General features: G+C 36.6%; 1 protein-coding gene across 1 annotated transcript in view; it reads left to right on the top strand.

The window, feature by feature from the left end:
* The window catches only part of BBOX1 (gamma-butyrobetaine hydroxylase 1), a 69,439-nt gene that overhangs the window by 31,499 nt on the left and 15,078 nt on the right, over window positions 1–22,862 (top strand). The window contains exons 4-5 of the mRNA XM_059070751.2: window positions 12,969–13,074; window positions 18,058–18,254. Coding sequence (XP_058926734.1) covers window positions 12,969–13,074; window positions 18,058–18,254 — 303 coding nt within the window. The remainder of the gene's footprint in view (window positions 1–12,968; window positions 13,075–18,057; window positions 18,255–22,862) is intronic.

Raw genomic sequence — 22,862 nt, 5'->3', positions numbered from 1 at the left:
TGGCCATTCTGACTGGTGTGAAATGATATCTCATTGTAGTTTTGATTTGCATTTCTCTAATGATTAATGATGTTGAGCATCCTTTCATGTGTTTGTTGGCAATCTGTATATCTTCTTGAGAGAAATGTTTATTTAGGTCTTCTGCCCATTTTAGGATTGGGTTGTTTGTTTGTTTGATATTGAGCTGCATGAGCTGCTTTTATATTTTGGAGACTAATCCTTTGTCAGTTCCTTCATTTGCAAATATTTTCTCTCATTCTGAGGGTTGTCTTTTCATCTTGTTTATGGTTTCCTTTGCTGTGCAAAAGCTTTTACGTTTTATCAGGTCCCATTTCTTTATCTTTGCTTTTATTTCCATGACTCTAGGAGGTGGGTCAAAAAGGATCTTGCTGTGATTTATGTCATAGAGTGTTCTGCCTATGTTTTCCTCTAAGAGTTTTATACTGTCTGGCCTTACATTTGGATGTTTAATAAATTTTGAGTTTATTTTTGTGTATGGTGTTAAAGAGTGTTCTAATTTCATTCTTTTACATGTAACTGTCCAATTTTTCCAGCACCACTTATTGAAGAGGCTGTCTTTTCTCCATTGTATACTCTTGTCTCCCTTATTTAAGATAAGGTGACCATATGTGTGTGGGTTTATCTCTGGGCTTTCTATCCTGTTCCATTGATCTATACTTCTGCTTTTGTGCCAGTACTGTACTATCTTGATTACTGTGGCATTTTAGTATAGTCTAAAGTCTGGGAGCCTGATTCCTCCAGCTCACTTTTCTTTCTCAAAGTTGCTTTGGCTATTCAGGGTCTTTTGTGTTTCCATACAAACTGTAAAACTTTTTGTTCTAGCTCTGTGGAAAATGCCATTGGTAGTTTGATAGGGATTGCATTGATTCTGTAGATTGCTTTGTGTAGTATAGTCATTTTCACATTGTTAATTCTTCCAATCCAAGAACATGGTATATCTCTCCATCTGTTTGTGTTATCTTTGATTTCTTTCATCGGTGTCTTATAGTTCTCAGAGTACAGGTCTTTTACCTCCTTAGGTAGGTTTATTCCTAGATATTTTGTTCTTTTTGTTGCAATGGTAAATGGTAGTGTTTCCTTAATTTCTCTTTCAGATTTTTCATCATTAGTGTTTAGGAATAGAGGAGAGTTCTGTGCATAAATTTTGTATCCTGCTACTTTACCAAATTCATTGAGTAGCTCTAGTAGTTTTCTGGTAGCATTTTTAGGATTCTCTATGTATAGTATTATGTCATCTGCAAACAGTGACAGCTTTACTTCTTTTCCTATTTGGATTCCTTTTATTTCTTTTTCTTCTCTGATTGCTGTGGCTAAAACTTCCAAACCTATGTTGAATAATAATGGTGAGAGTGAACAACCTTGTCTTGATCCTGGTCTTAGTGAAATGTTTTCAGTTTTTTACCATTAAGAATGATGTTGGCTTGGGTTTGTCACATATGATCTTTATTATGTTGAGGTAAGTTCCCCCTATGCCTACTTTCTGGAGGGTTTTTATCATAAATGGGTGTTGAATTTCGTCAAAAGCTTTTTCTGCATCTATTGAGATGATCATATGGTTTTTATCCTTCAATTTGTTAATATTGTTTATCACATTGATTGATTTGTGTATATTGAAGAATTCTTGCATTCCTGGGATATACCCCACTTGATCATGCTATATGATCCTTTTAATGTGCTGTTGGATTCTCTCTGCTAGTATTTTGTTGAGGATTTTTGCATCTATGTTCATCAGTGATACTGGTCTATAGTTTTCTTTTTTTGTGACATCTTTGTCTGGTTTTGGTGTCAGGGTGATGGTGGCCTCGTAGAATGAGTTTGGGAGTGTTCCTCCCTCTGCTATATTTTGGAAGCGTTTGAGAAGGACAGGTGTTAGCTCTTCTTTAAATGTTTGATAGAATTCGCCTGTACAGCCTCTGGTCCTGGGCTTTTGTTTGTTGGAATGTTTTTAATCACAGTTTCAATTTCACTGCTTGTGATTCATCTGTTTATATTTTCTATTTCTTCTGGATTCAGTCTCAGAACGTTGTATTTTTCTGAGAATTTGTCCATTTCTTCCCAGCTGTCCATTTTATTGGCATATCATTGCTTGCAGTAATCTCTCATGATTCTTTGTATTTCTGCAGTGTCAGTTGTTATTTCACCTTTTTCATATCTAATTCTAGTGATTTGAGTCTTCTCCCTTTTGTTGTTGATAAGTCTGGCTAATGGTTTATCAATTTCATTTATCTTCTCAAAGAACTGGCTTTTAGTTTTATTGGTCTTTAGTATGGTTTTGTTCATTTCTTTTTCATTTTTTTCGATCTGATCTTTATGATTTGTTTCCTTCTGCTACTTTAGATTTTTTTCTGTTCTTCTTTCTCTGATTGCTTTATGTGTAAGTTTAGATTGTTTATTTGAGGTGTTTCTTCTTTCTTTAGGTAAGATTTTATTGCTATAAACTTCCCTCTTAGACTGCTTTTGCAGCATCCCATGGGTTTTGTGTCATCATGTTTTCATTGTCATTTATTTGTAGGTATTTCTTGATTTCCTCTTTGATTTCTTCAGTGATCTCTTGGTTATTTAGTAGCGTATTGTTTAGCTTCCGTGTGTGTATTTTTTCCTCTAACTGATATCTAGTCTTATAGCATTGTGATCGGAAAAGACACTTGATACGATTTCAATTTTCTTAAGTTTACCAAGGCTTGATGTGTGACCCAAGATATGATCTATCCTGGAGAATGTTCTATGAGCACTTGAGAAGAAAGTGTATTCTGTTGTTTGGGGATGGAATGTCTTATAAATATCAATTAAGTACATTTTGTTTAATGTGTCATTTAAAGCTTGTGTTTCCTTATTTATTTTCATTTTGAATGATCTGTCCATTGGTGAAAGTGGGGTGTTAAAGTCCCTACTCTTATTGTGTTACTGTAGATTTTCCCTTTTATGGCTGTTAATATTTGCCTTATGTAGTGAGGTGCTCCTATGTTGAGTGCATAAATATTTACAATTGTTATATCTCCTTCTTGGATTGATCCCTTGATCATTATGTAGTGTCCTTCTTTGTCTCTTGTAATAGTCTTTCTTTTCAGGTAGACTGCCTATTTCCTCTTCATTTGTTTGGTCTGGTGGGTTTTTACATTGCTCCTTCATCTGCTGTTGTTTCTCTGTCTTCTCATTTTGCTTAACTTACTGTGTTTGGGGTCTACTTTTAGCAGGTTGCAAGTTTGTAGTTCCCATTGTTTTTGGTGTCTGCCCTCAGTGGGTAAGGTTGGTTCAGTGTGTTGTGTAGGCTTCCTGGTGGAGGGGGCTAGTGCCTGTATTCTGGTGGATGAGGCTGGATCTTGTCTTTCTGGTGGGCAGGACTGTGCCCAGTGGTGTGTTTTGTGGTGTCTGTGAACTTAGTATGATTTTAGGCAGCCTCTCTGCTAATGGGTCAGGTTGTGTTCCTGTCTTGCTAGTTGTTTGGCATGGGATGTCCAGCACTGTAGCTTGCTGGTCGTTGATTGGAGCTGGGTCTTAGTGTTGAGACGGAGATCTCTGGGAGAGCTCTTGCCAGTTGATATTACATGAGGCTGGGAGATCTCTGGTGGTCCAATGTCCTGGACTCTGCTCTCCCACCTCAGAGGCTCAGGCCTGACACCTGGCTGGAGCACCAAGACCCTCTCAGCCACAGAGCTCAGAACAAAAGGGAGGAAAAAAAAGAAAGAAAAAATAATAAAATAAAGTTATTAAAATTTAAAAATATATAATTAAAATTTTAAAAATAAAAAAGTAATTTTAAAAAAAGAGCAACTAAACCAATAAACAAATCCAGCAATGATAACAAGCACTAGAAACTATACTAAAAGAAATGGACAGACATAACTTTAGGAAAAATGGTAAAAGCAAACCTATACAGAGAAAATCACACAAAGAAACATTTGGATACACATTCACAGAAAGAGAAAAAGGAAAAACATATACATATATATATATATATATATAAAAGGAAGAGAGCAACCAAATCAATAAATAAATCTACCAATGAGAATAAGCTCTAAATACTAAACTAAGATAAACATAAAACCAGAAACAAATTAGACGCAGTAAGCAAACCCCAAGTCTACAGTTGCTCCCAAAGTCCACTGCCTCAATTTGGGGATGATTCGTTGTCTGTTCAGGTATTCCACAGATGCAGGGTACCTCAAGTTAATTGTAGAGATTTAATCCCCTGCTTCTGAGGCTGCATGGAGAAGTTTCCCTCTCTCTTCTTTGTTCGCACAACTCTGGGAGTTCAGCTTTGGATTTGGCCCTGCCTCTGCATGTAGGTCACCCTCTGGCATCTATTCTCTGCCCAGACAGGAGGGGGTTAAAGGAGCACCTGATTTGGGGGCTCTGGCTTACTCAGGCCCGGGGGAGGGAAGGCTACAGAATGTGGGGCAAGCCTGCAGCAGCAGAGGCTAACATAATGTTGCAACAGCCTGAGGCATGCTGTGTGTTCTCCCGGGGAAGTTGTCCCTGGATCACGGGACCCTGACGGTGGTGGGCTGCACAGGCTCCCAGGCAGGGAGGTGTGAATAGTGACCTGTGCTTGAACACAGGATTCTTGGTGGCTGCAGCAGCAACCTTAACGTTTCATGCCCATCTCTGGTGTCTGCACTGATAGCCGCAGCTCACGCCCATCCCTGGAGCTCATTTAGGCGGTGCTCTGCCTTCTGTGGGCACTCGGGGAAGGAATGCCCTCACACATCTCACACACCCCAAAACAATGGTCTCTTGACTCTTAGGCAGTTCCAGACGTTTTCTCAGACTCCCTCCCAGCTAGCTGTGGCGCACTAGCCCCCTTCAGGCTGTGTTTGTGCTGACAGACCTCTCCCTAAGATGCCACCGAAGCCCGAGCCTCAGCTCCCAGCCCCCGCCCACCCCGGTGGGTGAGCAAACAAGCCTCTCAGGCTGGTGAGTGCTGGTCGGCACCGATCCTCTGTGCAGGAATCTCTCCGCCTAGCCCTCTGCAAACCTGTTGCTGCACTCTCCTCCATGGCTCTGAAGTTCCCTCCCACCCTCCCCCTGTCTCTGCCAGTGAAGGGGCTTCCTAGTGTGTGGAAACTTTTCCTCCTTCATAGCTCCCTCCCAGAGGTGCAGGTCCCGTTCCTATTTTTTTGTGTCTATTTTTTCTATTTTTCTTTTGCCCCACCCAGGTATGTGGGGAGTTTCTTGCCTTTTGGGAAGTCTGAGGTCCCCTGCCAGCATTCAGTAGGTGTTTTGTAGGAGCTGTTCCACGTGTAGATGTATTTTTGATGTATTTTTGGAAAGGAAGGTGATCACATCTTACTCCTCAGGCCATCCTGAAGGTCCCCTATCTCTTTCTTTTTTTTTTTTTTACATTTAAATTTTCCTGCCTTTCATCCTCTAGTCATCCAAAGGCATTATTTGTTATGCTTATTTGATCTTGTATTCCTTCTAATTTAGTCTTCATTTTCTAATGATTTTTAATTTTTTTTTTCTTTTCTGAGTATATCATCCCATTTTTGAGTTTCTGCTTCTTATGTAAGTTATTCTTTCGTATATTGTACCAAAGTCTTCTGGATTCATTAGAAGTAGCTATAAATAGAAAATAGAAGTTAGAAATAGAAAAAATATATTTTTCATCGTTTAGGGGCATATCCTTCTATCATGTATTTTCTGTAGGTGTGCTATTTCACTATTTATTCTTTCTCTTTTAAAAAATTAACTATGAGACTAAACCTTAATCATTTGTATGTCGCTTATCTTTATATAAAATGTGTTTTCTTAATTATTAAAGGGAGATGTGATTCAGAAACCTTTTATAAGTTATGGTTTTAAGCTATATTTCAAAATTATGGATGATAACGATCTAAGACCTCCCAGTCCTTCTCCTTTACTTTCATCTAGACCTTTTTCCTTTGTCCCTGTAACGCTCAACATAGGATCTTTTTCTCAGAAGGACGCTTTATCATGGAAGGGAATTTGGTAAGTTTTTAGATTTCATGGAGCCCAGACTATTCCAACTCCTTACCATAGACCTCTTGTATTCAGCTATAGTGGAATGTGAAAATCCCCTCCCAGATTTAATTACCATTCTCAAATTGCCCTACTGAATATCTGTCAGTAATTTGGGAATTTTTCAGGTCCATCAGATATCTAGTTGCTTCCCTCTGCTTCCTCCTACACAGTTGCTTTGGAAGGCCCACCTCTATACTCACTCATTTTGGGGGTTCATGGAAATATTTTGTCACCTAATTTTGATTAGATATTATTACTGAGTTTGGGGGTTTTTACTCTAGATGTCTTGCAGAGAGAATTCAGAGAGATTAAGAACTTTGTCACCACCAACATTCCAGAATCCTCCTTGTTTACTTCATATCTTTATGTTTTATGGAGCTGTTCAGTTCCCTGCTGTAATGAGATTTTTTTTTTTTTTTTTCGGTACGCGGGCCTCTCACTGTTGTGGCCTCTCCCGTTGCGGAGCACAGGCTCCAGACACGCAGGCTCAGCGGCCATCGTTCACGGGCCCAGCCGCTCCGCGGCATGTGGGATCCTCCCAGAACGGGGCACGAACCCGTATCCCCTGCATTGGCAGGCGGACTCTCAACCACTGAGCCACCAGGGAAGCCCTGAGATTTTTTTTTGTAAGACTTTACAGGGCTATAGGGAAGCAGAAATTTGAAGGGAAGCCAAGAATAACCATTGAGCAAATCTTCCTTGCTCCAGTCCGGTTGACCATCTCTCACATCCTCTGATAGACCATATTTTTTCCCTCCACTGGACCTTCTCACAAGCTATTTTTTCTGCCTGTAATGCCCTTTACCCTTCTAAGTAAATCCTACTCAATCTTCAGGTCTCCACCAGACTGTCACTTCTTTACTCTCATAACACCTTGTACGTTAGCTTTGGAAGATAAATCACACTAATATGTCTTCCGCATAGACTGTAAGTTCCATGAAGTGTAAGTACCATGTCTATTTTATTCACTTCTGCATCCTCAGTTCCTGGCCCATTGTATGTGTCTAATAAATGATAATGGAAAAATAAATATCTGGATGTCTGATGAGTGACTGCATCTAGCAAGTCAAATGTGGAAGCATCACAACTATAATTAGAAATAATAAGCAATATGGTATTCCTTTAGATGGTTAACTATAAAATTTTTTGGTTTATTTTAGCTAGGAGACCATTTTCCATGTTAAAACTTAAAAAATAAAAATAAGATATGAACATTACGTTTTCGATACAATGGGATAAGTAATGATGTTCAAAAAAGGCTTTCTTTCTTATATCTGACAATAAGAGTTTGCAGCAGGTCAACATTGGAGGTTGTAGCTGCTGGGGACAATAAATCCAGGTTGCAGGTTTAGAACATCTTTTCATATAAATAGTACTTCAAAAAAGAAAAAGATTACAAATAAATTCAGCATGATTTTCCAAGTGTGAGCCACTAACCAAAAGAGTATAAAATCTATCACCCAGTGTATAAAGAAAAAATCTAGTGAAAACAAAATTTCAGCATTCCATAAATACTGAAGGATTCAAATTTGTCACAAAACACTATTAATATCATGAAATACCATGGTATCTATGACTGGCCATCTAGATTAAGGTGAATCTAATAAATTAGCATTCAAACCAATTCCATGAAATACAGTGCTACCTTAACATCATGATTTTAATGTACAGAAGCTTTTGACAAAACTCTTGAATAGGTGAGGAAAAAAAGGGAAAGTTTTAATTAAGTGTTGAGAATGACATGAATAGCTCAGTGAAAATACTTAGGCTTGTTTAATAATGTCTTTGGCAAAAGCAGTATTATTTGTACAGTGACAATTACCTGCCCCAGTACAATTCCAAGCAAGTCTACGCCATCAGATTTAGATGCTATACTGAGCCTGCTTCTTCAGCTTTAGAACAATCTGGCTCTGCACCTCTGTTGCATGACAGCTCCTGATAATCTGCTTGAGTTGTTTCCTTTCTTAGAACAACCTAAGAATATGTCACTAATAAGAGGTGCATGTAAGTATACCCTAATCTCACTAAGGCCCCACAAGCAGGCTTTTAAAAAATGCTTTCTACACAGGCCAATGGATCATGCTTGCATTTATTTCTGCTATGTTTTATTGGAGATTTGGATATGAGAAGGATAAGTGAAAGCTTAGAGTCATAGACAATCAACAGCAGCCTTCCTGGCATGACTCATTTCTATAAGGAGGTAGAAAGGTAAATCAAATGACATTTCTAAGATTTTTCCAGACTTATGCTATAACTATTAAGAGAATGTTTTATGATTGGAACTGGCAAACTCCTTTCCTGGGATTTATCATTATGTGTGAGCATAGACTTTTAGGCTATACATCCCATACTGTGCCTAAGACACTTTAGGGCTATAAAATGTTTACCATCCCCTGCCAGTTAGCTCAGAGGGCTGGAGAACTGCTTTGAAGAAGCCAAGTCACAAGCCCCATCCCTGTAGAAGCCAGTTAGTGTCAAAGAAAAGATCTGTTCCCTGCCTAAAGCTTGCACCTTGAATCTCAGCCAGCTCTTGGCCACAGCAAAACTCAGTTCATTTACCCTTGATCATAGGATGAACCAGGAAGGAGAATGTAGATGGATCAAAGCAAAACCATCATCACTCTTGGACAGAAAATCTAAATAAAATCATTTCCTCCTGACAGTGTTAAGAGCATCATCCTCTTAGAAGACATTATATATTCTATAATTTAATGAAATTACTCTTTTTGTATCCTTAAATCCCTTCCTATATGTAGATTATTCTTGGAATGCTGATGTTGACAATAGTCTGAATCTGTATTATATATGGACCATGAAGTGACATGAACTTCATAGAGAACATGTATTTCTTGGCTATAGTCACAACAGTATAATGGATTGCCTGACTCATACTTGAGTTGCAGCAGGCTATACATACCATTTTCTCCTTTCACTAGGTCTCTTTCCAGTTCATGCCCACATATGGATGGCTCTTTAATTTTAATGAAAGATATACCAGGCTTTCCACCCTAAATTTAAATGAAAACAAACAAACAAAAAAAAAAAAAAAAACAGAGCAAAATAGCTAGTTTCATTCTCAGTCCCAGAGAATGGGGAAGAAGCCCAACATTTTCATTTCAGATTCCTCTGCCTCAAATACATCTCTCAGACATGCACATTTCTCCTTCCCTTATTTAATTCAGGTTTCTATGAAAAATTTCAGCTCTTTCTAGAGTACCTGCCAAAGCATCATTTCCACCATGATGTTCTCCTGGCCCCAAACCTTATCTCCTTACCTTGCTTTATTTTCTTTATAGCACTTATCTCTATCTGATATTAGATTTGATGATTACTTGTTTGTCCTTTTTGTTCCCTACTATATTACTAATGCTAAAACAATACCTGGAATAGAATAGTCTTTTTTCAATATATATTTATTGAAAATGACTTAATATGAACATATATTAACAAATAGACATTATAACAGCAATAAAATGGCATGCATGTATAGTGAAACCTTTTCAAATCAGCTTTGGTTTATTTTGAGACACAGCTTCCTTCCAATTACCTATTGTTTCAATCTTCCAAGGAAAAGCCTTACAAAATCTGAATAACGGTTGCTTCTCTTGCCACAGACTTGCAAGTAATCTCTAGTTATTTTTTTAATTAACTTTTTATAACGTTTAAGTCAAGCTATTTTTTAGTAATAGAGGTAAAATTCACATAACATAAAATTAACCATATTAACATGTGCATTTCTCTGTCATTTAGTACATTGGCAATGTTATGAAACCATTACCTCTGTTTAATTTTAATCCATTTTCATCAATGATGTTACTTTTTTAAAAACTTATTATTCATCTTGGAGTGGTAGAAAACTAACCCATTACATAGCAAAATGGTAAATAAAGGAAAGAATCAAGCATTTATCTCATCATCCCTATTTAATGTATTATATGGAGTAAACAAATAGTAGATGAGGGAAAATGAATCTTTTAAAAAGTATTCCAACTGATAAATAAAAAAGAAATTATTAATTTGGTATTTCACTATTTGGAATCCCCAATGAATTAGTGGGTCTAGCCATTGAGCACAAGCAACAGATATCACAAAAAGAAAGACATCTAGATATTCTGTGCCTTGTAATAAAAGAACACAATCACATCTATACTTTTGTCAAAGAGAGTCTGTCCAAGCCTCTGCATTTAGCTGCCACTTTTCCAGAAACACAGAGGACAGGGAACATGTTGAACTACACCATGAGTACGCAATCTGCAAAGTCCAGGCTGTGAGGAACTCTATAGGGCAAATTCACTAACTTCTTCAAATAATAAATTGTAAGAAGAATAGGCTGGAAGAGAAACATGTAGATTAAGAGACTTAAAAGACATAACAATTGTTTTTAATGGGCAAGATTAAACATAGTGTCTTAGGATACACATTCAGGGAATAAAAATGTAAAGGAATGCAAAGAAATGATAAATGTAGAAGCCATGGTCATGGTTATTCTAGAGAAGAGAGAAAGGATGGTGACTGGGACAGGGCATATGTTTGAGCTTAAAGTTCTGTTTCTTGATCTGAGTGAAGTTACAAGAGTGTAATTAAAAATTCATTAAGTTCTCCCTAAGATCAGGAATAAGACAGAATGCTAGTTTTTTTTTAACCACTTATATTCAACATTGTACTAGAAGTTTCGACAAGAGCAATTAGGCAAAAAATAGAAATAAAGGCATCCAAAAGGAAGAAGTAAATCTATCTCTCTTCCCAGATGACATGATCCTGTATGTAAAAAACCCAAAAGAATGCACAAAAAAGTTACTGGAGCTAATAAATGAATGCAACAAAGTTGGAGGATACAAGATCCATGCAGAAAAGTCAGTTGTTTTATCTATATCAGTAATGAACAGTCTGAAAAGGAAATTAAGAAAACAATTCCATTTACAATAGCATCTAGAAGAATAAAATACCTATGAATAAATTTAACCAAGGAGGTGAAAGACTTGTAAAATGAAAACTACAAAATGTTGCTGAATGAAATTGAAGATCTAATAAATGGAAGAACATCCTATATTCATGAATTGTAAGACATAATATAGTTAAAGATATCAATACTAACCAAAGTGGGCTACAGAGTCAATGCAGTCCTTGACAAAATTCCAATGGCCTTTTTGCATAAATGGAAAATCCAATCCTCAAATTGATAGGAAATTTCAAGGGGTTCTGAATAGCCAAAACAATATTGAAAAGAACAAAGTTGGGGGACTTAACCTTCCTGATTTTAAAACTTACTACAAATCAACAGTAATCAAAATATTGTGGTACTGGGATAAGGATAGACATATAGACTAATGGAATATAAGTGAAAGTGCAAAAATAAACCCATATATCTATAGCCGATTGATTTTTTTAAAAGGGTGCTAAAACCATTCAATGGGGAAAGAATACTCTCTTCAACAAATGGTACTAGGACAACTGTATACCCACATACAAAAGAATGAACTGGGACCTCTTACACCACTTATAAAAAAAAAATTCCAAATGGATCAATTATAGAGCTAAAACCACTAAATCCTTAAGAGAAAACATAAGGGTAAATATTCGTGACCTTGAATTAGGCAGTGGATTCATACATAGAACACCAAAAACAGCAACAAATATAAATTAATAGGACTTCATCAAAATTTAAAACTTTTGAACATCAAAGGACATTCCAAGAAAATGAAAAGACAACCTACAGAAGAGGCAAAAATATTTGCAAATCACTTATCTAAGAATCTAGTATCTCAGATATATAAAGAACTCTTACAACTTAACAAAAAAAAAAAAATTTTTTAATGGGAAAAATACTTGAATACATTTCTTTAAAGTAGATATACAAATGCCCAACAAGCACATGAAAAGTTGCTCAACATCTTTAGTCATTAGGATATCACGAATCAAACCCACAAGCTACCACTTCACACCCACTAAGATGGCTATAAATAATTTTAAAAAGACAAACAACAGACAACAAGTATAGTGAGGAAGTGGAGAAATTGGAACCCTCGCACATTGCTGGTGAGAATGTAAAATGGCTCAGCTGTTGTGGCAAGCAATTTGGTGGTTCCTCAAAAAGTTAAAGATATAATTATGACACAATCCCATAATTCCACTTCTAAGTATTACCCCCCCAAAATTTTGAGAACAGTTATTCAAATAAATGCGTGTTCTTGAACATGTTCACATGTTCAAACCAGCAATATTCATAATAACCAAAGAGTAGCAACAGTGCAAATGTCCATCAAATGATGAATGGATAGACACACTGTTGTATATCCATACAATAGGACATTATTCAACCATAAAAGAGAATGAAGTACTGATACATGTTACAACATGGATGAATCTCAAAAATATTATGTTATGTCAAAAAAGCCAGACACAAGAAGTCACATATTGTATGATTCTATTTACATTAAATAGCCAAAAGAGGTAAATCCATAGAGCTAGAAAGCAGATTGTTGTTTGCCAGAGACTGGGAAGAGGACAGAATGGGAAGAAACTGCTTAATGGGTAAAAGGTTTTAGTTTGGAGTGATGGAAGTGTTTTGAAACTAGATGGAAAGAGGTGTTGGTTACCAACATTGTAAATGTTCTAAATGCTTCTGAAGTGTTCACTTTAAAGTGGTTCATTTTATGTTCTATAAATTTTGCCTCAATAAATCATTTTTTTCAAATGCATTAAGCTATTAAAAAACATAACCTACACCCATATACACCTCTTTATAAATTCTTCACTCTTTTTTGGAGAGAAGAGAAATGAGGAGATGCTGAATCTGAAACAGTTACTTTGGACAAAGAAAGGTCATACTCTTTTCCTGACTCATAGTCATTATAGTAATTATTTCATAAAATGAAGTTACCATTTGCCCCATGTCTCAAGTTCATTCTAACACCTTTTCTCTGGCTTAGTGACAACTGTTTAAACACGTTTCTTGTATTTTACAGACACACGTGGCAAGTGCAAGACAAAATCGACGCAAACAATGTGGCTTACACAACTGGGAAGCTAAGCTTTCACACTGATTATCCAGCTCTCCATCATCCACCTGGGGTAAGGTGAGCCTCGACATATTTTCCACAAGGCAGGCCAAGGACTAATATCCTCCTGCATTTTGAGCCTAGAAGATTATATGTTTCATTAGCTAATTTGTCTCATGTAGATCAAACCCAATCCAAACTCAGAAAATCTCTGTACTTAAATCCTGAATAGCCTCATATTCCCAAGGAATAGAAGATTTTCATGTTTTTCTTTGTTTGTTTGTTTGTTTTTTACATTTCTTCATTTCTCCCTGGAAATAACTATTGGCATTTGTTGCTTTGCCAAGACATTTTACCACAGTGGTACACCTTGAGGTCTTTTTGCACATTTACCATTCCCAAAAGAGTTAACAGAGAAAATAAAACCAGGGAACACAATGTAGAGGTTTTCCCACAAAGTCACATGGCCACCATTCATATCAGTTACCTATTGCTGCAAAAAAAAACCCCAAAAAACAAAAAACAAAAAAACACCCCACTCCATAACTTCACAGCTTAAAAGAACAGCCATTTACTTAGCTCATGTTTTTACAATTTGCGCTATGTTCAGCTGGGTAGTTCTGCGGCTGCTGAGTCTGCTAGGGACTGGTTGACCTAAGTGGTAGCTGAGATGACTTGCCCCTGCTCCGTCTGATCTGTCATCCTCTCCCCTCAATCAGCAGAATGTCATCTCTGCCATGTTTTATTGGTCAAAGCAGGTCATAAGTTTAGCCCAGATTCAAGGGGTGAGGAAGTAGAGGCCCCCTTTTATGGGAGAAGCTGCAAAGATGTACTACAAAGGAGTGTGAAGACAAAAAGCAGAATAACCCTGGCTGTTTGTGGAAATCATCTACTCTCCCAGCTATTAGACACTTCACTGAGGAGGGAGACGTTCACCATGGAACCACAAATCCTCCAGATTTTCTGGAAGCCTCCTCTTCCACGACATTGTTACAAAATTACCATTTTACTAAATCAGCTACATTTTTACAAAAGCATCATTTTGTTAAACCAAGAAATAAATGGTCAGGAAACTACCTTTGAAAAGGGTATTTTGTTCCTATTTTTAGAGCTAAATGAGACTAAATGAAATAGCCACACAGAAATTTATATCTTCAAAGGTAAATGGAAATTTGGGGCAGTTCTCTAGCTAATGAAGGTGAAATGGGGGAAAATCAAAATTCCTGTGTTTTTCATCATATTGACTGGCCACGTTTTCCCTGTGCCTTTGTTATCCATTGTCCTCATCAGTATTAACTAAGCTAGTCTAGTATTTGACTTCACATGTTTTAAATTAGTTTGTTGATTGTAAAACACCACATGATTTCTCTGAACTAAATGACGACAGTGAAAGGACCCTCAATAGTCACCTTTTTGGGTAGGGATTGAGGGGAAGTCACACAATGTGATTTGTTTTAAATGTGGTCCAGAAATTTTCTAAAACCCTGAGGGTTAAAAGCCAAACTAATCAGCTCAGTTCATCTGCCAAAGACAGGTCGGAGAAGTTAAATGGAATAAAATTTTTAAAAATTAGACTAGAAAACTAGATTCTATTTGAATTTTTAAATTATCTGTTTTTTATGAGTTTATGTTTGTTTGGGGGTTAAAATTGAAAGCCTATGGAAAAGTGATTAAATGACTTCATAAATGTCCCTGAAGTATAAGGCTTGACATTTTCATAGCATTTTATATTATTTTTTTCTGCATTGTATATTCTTTCAAAGCATTTTTACTTATATTGTTTTATTTGATGCCTCTTAGAATTCCTTTAAGGTAGACAGGAGCCATCATGTCTTTTTATGTTAAATGACGAAATGGCACCCGGCATGGTTAAATATTTTCACAGGGTGACATCTGATTAATAGGGAACTTGAACTTGAAACCAGACCTCCATCAAGTTTTTTCACCACACCATAGGGATCTTGAGTTGGACTTTCTAATTACCATAATTTCTATAAAATGTTGATTATTTATAGACACTGTCATATATTACAAACTCTTGAAATACAGGAATTGAATCTTATACTTCCATAAATTTCAAGACTTAACCCAGCACCTTGCATGTAATAGAGACTTAATAAATATGCCAAAAAGAGGTTTTAAAATGCCACAAAATTGTACCTATCTCTACCAGCAAGTGCAATATCCAAATCTAAGTGATCTGATTGGAGATTTTTAAATAAAAAATGATTCCTGAAATGTCTAGATTCTGGTAAAATAATGAATAAAATGTAGCCACCTGCTTGTGCTATTGTTTAAATTTCCATTTTGAATTATCAGGGATTGAACCAAAGTTTGAGCTCTTTTACAACAAATAAAATAAATCAATGCTCTTTTCAGTACAGATGAAATGATCTGGATAATGAGTTACCTGTTGAGAGTTCAGTTTGATCAATTTCAAACACGCGCGGGAGGATAAGGAGACATCTTTAATGAAACACAGATGTTGCTTCCTTCACTGTCTTTGTCTGGGCCAAAAGTCACATGCTGCCATAAAGTAACATTTAAAAAGAAAATATTTTTGGTTCTGAGTGATTTACATGACATCAAATTGGGTTTTATACACATCAGGCGTATATTTACCTTTTGAATTCACGATGAAAGTATTGTCTGGCTCCATCATCTTTTTTCTTTCATAAGATGGCATTAAAATGTAAATGTACAAAAGAAGATTATTAGTTGGCCTTGCCACATGTAAAATACATCAGCTCACCTTTTTTTTTTTAAGATTTGTATTTGCAAAATTCTGTGACTTCATTATGGCAGAGTATAAAAGAATTTAAAGAACACTTAGATTCTCCCAAAGAAAAAGTTATGCTATTGCTTTGCCTTCTTGGAGTTTGGAAGACTTGAGTTTGATATTTCCATTTCATCTTCTTTTTAATCATGCTGTTTCACCTCTCATTGCCCTGGCGGTGAGATAATTCTCTACAATGACTTGGTCAGCTTATGTACATATTTTTTCAAACTTTAAAAAAAATGGCATCAATTTAAGGACTGAACCATTACTCATTTAGATCAGTTATCTCCTAATAACAGAAAACAAGGTATTATCAACCCGTAATGGAAGTTTAAGTTTACAAAACATATAAACACACACACCACATAATACCAAATTAGTACGAGTACTATAAAGGGACTTCTATTACAGGAAAGGAACTTGCTGTATGAGGACTTTGAAGCAAATAGGCTGAGATTTGAACATTAGCTTTGCCATGTATTAGCAGAGTTCTTACCAGCTGGCCAGTGTTTACACCTGACTCTCAGTTTCTTCATCTATATAATGGACATGAAATTATCGAATTCTAAGGACTGTTGTGAGGAATTAATAAATATGCATTATAACATCATAATTTAAGATCAAGTATGTATAAAATTTTAAATATTGAGAAATTTTGTGTGGACTTGGGAGGAGGCAGAATTTGTGTTCTAGATCTGCACTATCCAATATAGTAGTCACTAGTAACCTATGATTGTTTACATTGTAATTTAAGCTAATTAAGTCACACTAACCACATTTCAAGTGCACAGTAGTTGTATAGGACTAGGGACTACTACTATATTGGGCAGCACAGAAGAACATTTCCATCAACACAGAAAGTTCTAATGGACAGCACTGCCCTAGCCATCTACAGAGATAACCAAGCCAAATAGATATTTTCGCCACTTATACTGATATCCCCCTAGTCTGAGTATTTGATCATATTTGCCTCTTCCTTTCTACAAGAACTGTCAGACACTGGCTTTTATTTTTATTTTATTCAGTAAAGAGGAAGTTTTAGTTTATAGTGTTAGTTTCTTTAAGTAGAAAAATTACTGTCTAAATTTAGGTATTAAAAATTTAGGTATTCAAAATCACCCACCCATGCTGACTTACCAAAAACAATCATATAACCGAGGAAAACAAATCAACTCCATTCAAAAGAATATTGTTAAAACATTACTACATTTAGTTTTTCAAAATGAAATAATGTTAAACATTTTTCCCTAACTCTTAGTAAAAGTAACTAACACTCCTTTTGGTTTCTCATTCCCAGTGTATCTTATTCATCTCCATAGCCACATCCTTCCTCATTCCCTTATCATTATGCGTGAACAACTGCATTAGATTCTCAAGTAGTTACTCTCTCACTAGTTCCCGCCCTTAAAAAATGTATCTCTTGTCAACACCACTAGACTAATAATTTCCAACTCAGTCTTGACTACATTACTTCCATATTCAAAAGACTTTGACAATTCCCTTCTGTGCACAAGAAAGTCCAATATCTTTCATCTGACATTCCAGACTCTCCCTGATGAAATCCTAAATTACCTTTCCAGCTGGATCTACTATTCCCAGTTGTGACCCTCTACTGCAGCCAAACTTTTTGAGACCCAGTGAAGTATGCATTTTTGCATACCCATCAACACTGCCACCTGGTTAGTTCTTGCCATTCCATTCTATGTATTCAAAATTTTATCCATCCTCCTTTGCCCATGTTAAATCCCACCTCCTCTGTAAAGTCAACACAGAGTGCTCACTCAAAAGATCACTGCTTGGGCTTCCCTGGTGGCGCAGCGGTTGGGAGTCCGCCTGCCGATGCGGGAGACGCGGGTTCATGCCCTGGTCCGGGAGGATCCCACGTGCCGCGGAGCGGCTGGGCCCGTGAGCCGTGGCCGCTGGGCCTGCGCGTCTGGAGCCTGTGCTCCGCAGTGGGAGAGGCCACAGCGGTGAGAGGCCCGCATACCGCAAAAAAAAAAAAAAAAAAAGATCACTGCTCTTATGATCTGTGCCTTTTGTTTACTAATGAACATTATATGCCTGTGCCCTTGTCTTCAACTGTAACAATGTTTGAACTATAAATTATTGATTACAAGCAACTTTTTCTCCCTAACCTCTTTCTCTGTTGTCACCAAAGAGACAGATATAAAAGGTTTGCTGATTTTACTTCAATTACTTTTATGAATCTTTCCTTAAAACTGTAAAAATGTTAAGTGCATACCATTTTAAAACACAGTTCTCTGTTTCTTTTCATAGGTTCAGCTTCTGCACTGCATAAAGCAAACAGTCACTGGGGGTGATTCAGAAATTGTAGATGGATTTAACGTATGCCAAAAGCTCAAAGAAAAAAATCCTTGGGCATTCCAGATTCTGTCCTCCACCTTTGTGGACTTTACAGACATTGGAGTGGATTACTGCGATTTCTCCGTACAATCCAAACACAAAATTATAGAGTAAGTACTGTTTCTAAATTTGTCAGAGCAGTAAAACTGTTGACAGCAAAGTCTTCATTAACCTAAAGCTTAAACAACAGAAAAATTCAGTTAACTCCTGAGCTTTAGTTTTTATTAACTGTTTAATCCAATTATTGAATGAAAGATGAAAAAAGAACACTTTCACCATTAAAAAAATTCTTTATCAAATCCCTGTTCTTAATCAATATAAGAAAAGTAACTAAGACTTCACGTATACTTCATTTTAAAAATATAAGTTCTACAGAGTTATAATCAGTGTGATTGTATGCTAATCAGAACCCTTTCCGAAGTGAAAAAAATATAACTCAAATTAGGTAGGTCCAGGAGTTTAAAAATATCATCTGATATTGATTTCTTTTTTTCCTTCACCTCTTAGCCAACATATCCTCTGTGTTGGTTACATTTTCAAAGATAATCAATAGAAGCTCCAAGTTTTCATTGTTATTAGAGCTGGTAATCACAGCACACAGAAAACACTTATTTCCTAATAGCTAACACAAAGATGTAGATTCGCTGCTCAACATGTGTTCAAGTCTATACTGGAAGCAATCACCATGGCTAGGAAGCCAGAGAATTCTGACTGGCTGTCCCTGGATCACATGTTCGTCTCTGGAGTAAGGTCAGCCTCACCTGAACCACAAAGGCTGAGAATGAAACAGTGACATCTCCTCAGACTGATGCCAAAAACTCATATGTTTGCTACACAGAATGTTTCGTGTTCTTTTTTCTTTTAACATTATTTCACAATAATTTTTCAAGTATCTACAAGGGCCACACATTTATTCTGTTATATGAGAATTATCCTACATTGTGTTTCTAGGACATGTTTTATTTAATCCAACCTCAGTTAATGAATGCTGGGGTGTTTCCAATTTTATAACTGAGTTTGTATTCTTCTTTTAGGAGAAATAACCAAATAATATGAAAATAAACTCATTTAATAAATAATCAAGTCCTCAGTATACTAACTCAGCTTTATTATATACACATATGATCTTCATTTATTCATTTAACAAATATTTACTGAGGCCAGTCACTCTTCTTGGTGCTTGGGATACATCAGTGGACAAAACAAAGATTCCTGCCTTCATGTAGCTTACTTTCTAATAGGGGAAGGGAGAATTAGGAATTTTAAAATATATGAGTAAATTGCAATGAATGTTAAAACATTTTAAGTGCTTAAGAAAAAAAGGAAAAGTAAGGCAAGATAGGGGAATCTGTAGAGCCAAAGACTTAAGGAAGATAAAATTTGTATCATTAAATAGTGTGTCAAGGATAAGCTTTACTGAGTAGGTGATATTTGAGCAAAAACTCAAAAGAGTGAGGGAGTTTGTTCAGAAGATGAGCAGTTAGAGCAAAGTTCCTAGGATAACCCTAAGAAGATGCTTGGTGTGTTCAAGGGACAGCAATGAGGCCAATGGGGGGATAGTATTACAAAAGGAGGCCAGGTGGGGGTAAATTTATATAGAGCCTTACTAGTCATTGTAATAACATTAGGTTTAATTCTTAGTGAAATAAGGGCTTGCTGGAAGATTTTGACCAAAAGAGAGGCATCTATATTTATATAAAGTCATTTACATTTTAAATGGATCACCATGGCTGCTGTGCTGAATATAGTGTATAAGAGCAAGGGCAGGAGCAGGAAGACCATCTTGGAAGCTCCTACATGACCAGAGGTTAGAGATGAGGGTAACTTGAACATGAGTGGTCCAGGTGGCGATAGCAGCAGTATGGAGAAGGGTCTGCTTGGGGATATATTTTGCATATCAAAACAGCATATTTTCATGACAAATTGAATGACGGTGTGAGAGAAAGACAGATGTCAAAAATAAATCCTAGTTCAGAATAACATACCCTGAGAGGTAGGTCATTGAGGTGGGAAAAAGATAAAATACCTCCTGAGAGTCCCAGTTTTAACAGGACAGCTTTCACTGTTTAAAAGTTAACTTAGAGGGTAGACAGTGGAAGCAAGAAGAACTACAATCCTGCAGCCTGTGAAACAAAAACCACATTCACAGAAGGATAGACCAAATGAAAAGGCAGACAATTATGTATCAGATGAAGGAACAAGCTAAAATCCCAGAAAAACAACTAAAGTAAGTGGAGATAGGTGAACTTCCAGAAGAAGAATTCAGAATAATGATAGTGAAGATGATCCAGGACCTCGGAAAAAGAATGGAGGCAAAGATCAAGAAGATGCAAGACATGTTTAACAAAAACCTACAAGAATTAAAGAACAAACACCTAGAAATATTAAAGAACCAACAAACAGAGATGAACAATAAAATAACTGCAATGAAAAATACACTAGAGGGCTTCCTTGGTGGCGCAGTGGTTGAGAGTCTGCCTGCAGATGCAGGGGACACAGGTTGGTGCCCTGGTCCGGGAGGATCCCACATGCCGTGGAGCGGCTGGGCCCGTGAGCCATGGCCACTGAGCCTGTGCGTCTGGAGCCTGTGCTCCACAACCGGAGAGGCCACAACAGTGAGAGGCCCGCGTAACATGAAAAAACAAAAACAAAAACAAAAAAACACTGGAAGGAATCAATAGCAGAATAACTGAGGCAGAACAACAGATAAGTGACCGGGAAGACAGAATTATGGAATTCACTGTTTCAAAACAGGAAAAAAAAAAAAAAAAGAATGAAAAGAAATGAAGACACCATAAGGGACCTCTGGGACAACATTAAACACACCAACTTTCACATTATAGGGGTTCCAGAAGGAGAACAGAGAGAGAAAGTACCTGAGAGAATATTTGAAGTGATTGTAGTCAATAGCTTCCCTAACACGGGAAAGGAAATAGCCACCCAGCTCCAGGAAGCAAAGAGTCCCAGGCAGGAAAACCCAAGGAGAAACACACTGGGATACATAGTAAACAAGTTGAAAAAAATTAAAGACAAAGAAAAATTATTAAATGCAAAAAGGGAAAAACAACAAATAACATACAAGGGAACTCCCATAAGGTTAACAGCTGATTTTTAAGCAGAAACTCTACAAGCCAGAAGGGAGTGGCACGATATATTTAAAGTGATGAAAGGAAAACATACAACCAAGATTACTCTATCCAGCAAGGAACTCATTCAGATTCAATGGAGAAATCAAAAGCTTTACAAACAAGCAAAACCTAAGAGAATTCAGCACCACCAAACCTGCTCTACAACAAATGCTAAAGGAGCTTCTCTAAGTGGGAAATACAAGAGGAGAAAAGGACCTACAAAAAAGAAAACAAAACAATTGAGAAAATGGTAATAGGAACAGAGATATCAATAATTACCTTAAATGTGAATGCATTAAATGCTCCAACCAAAAGACACAGGCTAGCTGAATGGATACAAAAACAAGACACATATATAGGCTGTCTACAAGTGACCCACTTCAGACCTAGGGACACATACACACTGAAAGTGAGAGGGTGGAAAAAGATATTCGATGCAAATGGAAATCAAAAGAAAGCTGTAGTAGCAATACTCATATCAGTTAAAATACACTTTAAAATAAAGAATGTTACATGAGACAAGGAAGGACATTACATAATGTCAAAGGATCAATCTAAGAAGAAGATATAACAATTCTAAATATATATGCACCCAACATAGGAGCACCTCAATACATAAGGCAAATGCTAACAGCTATAAAAGAGGAAATCAACAGTAACAAAATAATAGTGGGGGACTTTTAACACCTCACACCAATGGCCAGATCATCCAGGCAAAATTAATAAGGAAACACAAGCTTTAAATGACACAACAGAACAGATATATTTAATCGATTTTTATGGGACATTCCATCCAAAAACAGCAGATTACACTTTCTTCGCAAGTGCACATGGCACATTCTCCAGTATGGGTCACTTCTTGGGTCACAAATCAAACATTGGTAAATTTAAGAAAATTGACATCATATCAAGCATCTTTTCTGACAATGACACTATGAGATTAGAAATCAATTACAGGGAAAAAAACGTTTAAAACACAAACACATGGAGGCTAAACAATATATTACTAAATAACAAAGAGATCAGGGAAGAAATCAAAGAGGAAATCAAAAATACCTAGAGACAAATGACAATGAAAATACAATAATCCAAAACCTCTGGGATGCATCAAAAGCAGTTCTAACAGGGAAGTTTATAGCAATACAATCCTACCTCAAGAAACAAGAAAAATTTCAAATAAACAAACTAGCCATACACCTAAAGGAACTAGAGAATGAAGAACAAACAAAACCCAAAGTTAGTAGAAGCAAAGAAATCATAAAGAACAAAGCAGAAATAAATGAAATAGAAACAAAGAAAACAGTAGCAAAGATCAATAAAACTAAAAGCTGGTTATTTGAGAAGATAAACAAAATTGATAAACCATTAGCCAGACTCATCAAGAAAAAGAGGGAGAGGACTCAAATCAATAAAATTAGAAATGAAAAAGGAGAAGTTACAATGGACACCACAGAAATACAAAGCATCATAAGAGACTACAAAAGAAACTCTATGCCAATAAAAAGGACAACATGGAAGAACTGGACAAATTCTTAGAAATGTATAACCTTACAAGACTGAACCAGGAAGAAAGAGAAAATAGGAACAGAC

This window comes from Kogia breviceps, chromosome 7, assembly GCF_026419965.1.
Source record: "Kogia breviceps isolate mKogBre1 chromosome 7, mKogBre1 haplotype 1, whole genome shotgun sequence".
Classification (NCBI taxonomy): Eukaryota; Metazoa; Chordata; class Mammalia; order Artiodactyla; family Physeteridae; genus Kogia; species Kogia breviceps.
This window is presented reverse-complemented; position numbering and strand designations above follow the sequence as displayed.